The 5,000-nt window shown below is 50.4% G+C and overlaps 1 protein-coding gene across 1 annotated transcript in view; it reads left to right on the top strand.

Annotated features, from left to right (window-relative positions):
• Window positions 1–5,000, top strand: part of tmtc1 (transmembrane O-mannosyltransferase targeting cadherins 1) — a 75,974-nt gene that overhangs the window by 67,591 nt on the left and 3,383 nt on the right. Inside the window, exons 13-16 of the mRNA XM_061229686.1 lie at window positions 804–906; window positions 1,471–1,606; window positions 2,975–3,119; window positions 4,105–4,242. Of these exons, the coding sequence (XP_061085670.1) occupies window positions 804–906; window positions 1,471–1,606; window positions 2,975–3,119; window positions 4,105–4,242 (522 nt within the window). The remainder of the gene's footprint in view (window positions 1–803; window positions 907–1,470; window positions 1,607–2,974; window positions 3,120–4,104; window positions 4,243–5,000) is intronic.

Below are 5,000 nucleotides of genomic sequence, written 5' to 3'. Positions count from 1 at the left end.
TATCCAAAGCAATTTACAGTTTATTAACCTTAGCAGGGGATAATCCCCCTGGAGCAGTGTGGGGGATAAGGGTTGGGCCTTGCTCAAGGGCCTACAGCTGTGTGGATCTTATTGTGGCTACACCGGGGCTTGAACCGCCAACCTTCTGGGTCCCAGTCATGTACCTTAGCCAACTCCTATGGTTGACTCCCCTATTCAAAAACATGGGAGGTGCGTTTTTGCGAAAAACATTCTGCTGGTTAGCTGAATAAGCAGAGGAGCCTGAGTGTCATATCCTGTGGAGTCCTTATGGAGGGTCAGGTGACCAAACGGCTTAATTCACACTTCCTAATTTCAGCAGGTTGTCCCCATGGTTACCAGGCTAGGACTGGTTCCGTATTGTTCCAAGTGGCTGGCAAAAATTTGATTAATTACCACTGTATCAAACACGTTTACGGATTCAGTTTGCTCGTGAAAAATTGGTTTAATGAACCTGAAAGGAACATTTCTTAATGTACCTGTTATGGAATACGTCTCGGGTAAAACGCACGAGCATTTGTCATAGTTTCAATGCTCGCTGCCATTTCATTTTTAGCTTATGTTTGATATATTTCCTTTCATGTTCACACTGCTGCTTGGATGTTTACTCGTTCTCCAGAGTGCATCAGCATGCAGCACAGTGGCTTCTCCCGGTTTTATCTTCACACTTTCTTAGCAGATTTCAGGATGATAAAAGAGAAAAGCTGTTTAGAATTGCTTTAACGTTCTCTCTCGGTCTCTCATTTTCTCTTTCTCTCTAAATTTCTCTCCCTGTCAACGAGCAGAAGCGGTTTGCTGAAGCCAACGAGGTCTACCAGCAGGGCATTGAGAACTGTCCGGACAGCTCAGATCTGCACAACAACTACGGGGTTTTCCTGGTGGACACAGGTCAGTGTGGGACTGTTCGTATGGTCGCTTGTGCAGCTGCAGGTTCAGTATGCGTGTAGCACTGCTGCCTCACACCAAGCAGGTCCTGGGTTACAAACGGTAAATGGCATTTATCCAAAGCGAGGCACCAACCAGCTCGTCAGGAGTATTTGGGGGTTAGGTGTCTTGCTCAGGGACACTTCGACACACCCAGGGTGGGATCGAACCGGCAACCCTCCGACTGCCAGACGACTGCTCTTACCGCCTGAGCCAATATCACCCCACAATGCAGGGCCTTTCTGTGTGTTGTTCTCCGCTTGTCTGTGTGGGTTTGCTCTTTGTACTCCGGTTTCCTCCCGCAGTCCAAGGACGTGCAGGTTAGGTGAATTGGAGTGTCTAAATTGTCCTTGCGGTATTCCCGCCTCTCGCCCAGTGCATGCTGGGATAGGCTCCAGCAGCACCCCCCTTTGACCCTGACCAGGGATAAGTGGGTTTGGTGATGAATGGATGGATGGATGGAGAACTGCTGTTTGTGAGGCCTTGTGTTCAGCGTGTCACGCGTTGCGTTGCGTTCCACCCGTGCAGGTGAGGGGGAAAGGGCGTCCGTGCACTACCAGCATGCAGTGCGGCTCAAACCCGCGCACTACGTCGCCATGGTGAACTTGGGCCGGCTGCTGCGATCGTCCAATGAGAACAAGGAGGCGGAAGCCTGGTATAAGAGGTGAGGAGGATGAGGGTCACACCCACACACACACACACACACTCACACACGCACACACACACACTCACACACTCACATACCCACACACACACACTCACACACTCACACACTCACATACCCACACACACACACACACTCACATACCCACACACACACACACTCACACACACTCACACACTCACATACCCACACACACACACACACTCACACACTCACATACACACACACACACACACTCACACACTCACATACACACACACACACACACTCACATACCCACACACACACTCACACACTCACATACCCACACACACACACTCACATACCCACACACACACACACACACACTCACATACCCACACACACACACACACACTCACACACTCACATACCCACACACACACACTCACACACTCACATACCCACACACACACACACACACACACACACACTCACATACCCACACACACACACACTCACACACTCACACACCCACACACACACACACACACACACACACACACTCACACACCCCCACACACACACACACACACACACACACACAGCAGGGCCGGATCTGAGTTCACCCCTCTGAGGGATGGACACCCTGGTGTGAACTCCAGCTATGACCAGCTTGAAATGACCAGCGACCAGCTGTTTCAAAACATAGCTTGAGCAGGTCAAAACCATGTTGAGTATGGAGCTGGTCTAACTGGTCAAGCAGCTACCAGCTGTTTCAAAACCTAGTTTGAGCTGGAGAGGAGGGAGTGGGTTATTTGCTGCTTGTATACATTTGAAATCTTACTTCTTCTGCCCTGATTCTGCTCGCGCCCAAAGATCGCCCACCCCAGCTTTAACCTGACTTGCTGCAGTAAAATATTTAAGCCACGGACTTATAAAGAATAAGAGCATCTGCCCAGGAAATAAATAATAAATAAAAAACACCATCTGGGTAATAAAACATTTGCTAGTTTCAGGAACGCTTGTGCTTGCTCTGTCTGAGTACCCCTAACCCTCAGACGTCCGTTCAAAGGAAGAAATCGACAATCACCTTTCAACCGCCTTACAAGCGCTTGTTCAACCACCTGTTCAACTCTTTCTGCGGAAAGAAATGAAACGTGACAAGATCAGAAAGTATAATATTACTTGCACGAATGAGCGCACTTTCTTTTATTCCACTTCTGAGAGCCTGAATGGCTTCAAAAAATGTATTCCACTTCCGTTTTTTTTCTCTCTCGTCAGTTTCGGATCCGCTCCTAAACCGGAAATGGAATAAAAGAACGGAATTGGAATGGGAAAGTAAATGTCGTTGCCGTGTTTGACCCTCCCGTGACCCCTGACCCCTGACCTCTGACCCGCGTGTCCCAGGGCGCTGCAGGTGGCGCGGAAGGTGGAGATCCTGACCCCGCTGGGGGCGCTGTACTACAACACGGGACGCTACGAGGAGGCCCTGCAGGTGTACCGCGAGGCCGCCGCCCTGCAGCCCGACAGCGCCGACATCTGGCTGGCCCTGGTGAGAGTCCCGCCGGCCCGGACCGGTCCAGACCGGTCCTGGAGCCTGTCCTGAGCCCGCCGATCCGGCTGGGGCCGGTCCTGAACCCGGCTACGACAGCCCCTCTCTTCTTACCCTTCAACTCTGCTGCTGTTTCAAATCTGTCTCACTGTCAGCGTGGCAGCACGGTGGTTAGCACTCAATCGATTCAATTCAGAATTCTATTCAATTAAAAATTTGATTTGTCACATACACAGTCATACAGAGTACAATGTGCAGTGAAGTGCTTGGTGTACCCATTCCGGCTGAAACAGATTAGAACGGTTTTGGGTCGGGGTCTGCCTGTTATCGTGCGTTTGCCAAAGTCGTCCAAAGCCCACACAGCCCACGGTTTGTGTCAGTAAACCTCCCTGCCTCCCTGCCTCCCTGCCTCCCTCCTAACTCTGGCACGTTTACAGAAATGTTATCCGTGTGCGCTGTCCTAAATAAACCAATTACGAATGACTAATAAATGGCGAAATAAATAAATCTCCCTGTAAACTGGGATTGGTTTGAATTAGTCGGGGTTAATGAATGCTGGAGGCAGTCAGTGTTTCAGCGCTCAGGATGTTCAGACTTTATATCATCCATCAAGCCCATGATCCGGCTCAGGTGGAGCGAAAACCAGAGACGGCTCTGGACTACATCTTTCCGTATTATCTCACTATGAATCCGACTAAGACTATTGTCTTTGTTTTTGACTGTACTACGTGCAAGTTTAGCTATTTCCGGAGTTGGCGCTTTTCACTTGTTGAGGAACGTACGCACTTTGCGCTAAATGACTTAAAATGTAAATGTAAAAAAATGTAACGTGATTTAGGCTTAACCGTACTTCTGATATCTGATATTTTCATTTCACGATTTCTGAGAATGTTGCGCAAAACATTCCCACAATGCTTTGGGAGGCTGGGCTGGTGGTTTTTTGACCGTGTCCCCGCTCTGCGTTTCCGCGGCGACCGGCCCGCAGGCCCAGGTGCTCGCCATGGCGGGACGCTCCAAGGAGGCGGAGAAGATGACCTTCGGGATCATCGCCAAGAACGCCGGCTGCATCGAGTGCTACCGCCTGCTGTCCGCCATCTACAGCAAGCGTGGGAGCCACGACGAGGTCAGGCCTGCTTCTGCTCCCTCTCTGTCCCCGCCACTCAGACCATCTGCACTGATTACCTGGGAGGAAAGGGTTCCAGGGCCACATTTGCGAGGGCGGCCTGTAGCGTAGCGGTTAAGGTGCATGACTGGGACCCGCGAGGTCGGTGGTTCGATTCCCCGGTGTAGCCACAATAAGATCCGCACAGCCGTTGGGCCCTTGAGCAAGGCCCTTAACCTTGCATTGCTCCAGGGGAGGATTGTCTCCTGCTTAGTCTAAGCAACTGTACGTCGCTCTGGATAAGAGCGTCTGCCAAATGCCATTAATGCCATTCCCTGCTGTACGCAGATCTACACTTCAGACCAGGAGTTCTCAAATCTGGTACCTGAGACCAGTAGTACTGCTGATTCTCTTTTCGGCCTGATTGATCAAAGCCACAGATTGGCCAGAGGTTTCACTCGCCCGGTGTGTCCCAGTATAATCAGTCCTGATTGGAGGGGAGGAATGGAAACCAGCAGTAGGACTCGAGTATCTTTCAGAGGATTCTGTAACTGACGTATTTAAAATGGGTTTTAGAAGCAGAGTCTGTGACCTCCCCGGTCTGACTCGACCTCCTGCTTTCCCATTTCCTCTTCTCCTGCTGCGCTCTATCTCTCCTCTCCTCCTCCTCCTCCTCCTCCTCGTGCCCTTTATCGCTCTTTCTTCTCCACTGTCAGACTGTTAAGTTCTTAGTTTCGATTTTTTTATTCCCTTTAGATTTCAGTCTCTCGTTATTGTCA

The sequence above is a fragment of the Conger conger genome, chromosome 19, assembly GCF_963514075.1.
Source record: "Conger conger chromosome 19, fConCon1.1, whole genome shotgun sequence".
Lineage (NCBI taxonomy): Eukaryota > Metazoa > Chordata > Actinopteri > Anguilliformes > Congridae > Conger > Conger conger.
This window is presented reverse-complemented; position numbering and strand designations above follow the sequence as displayed.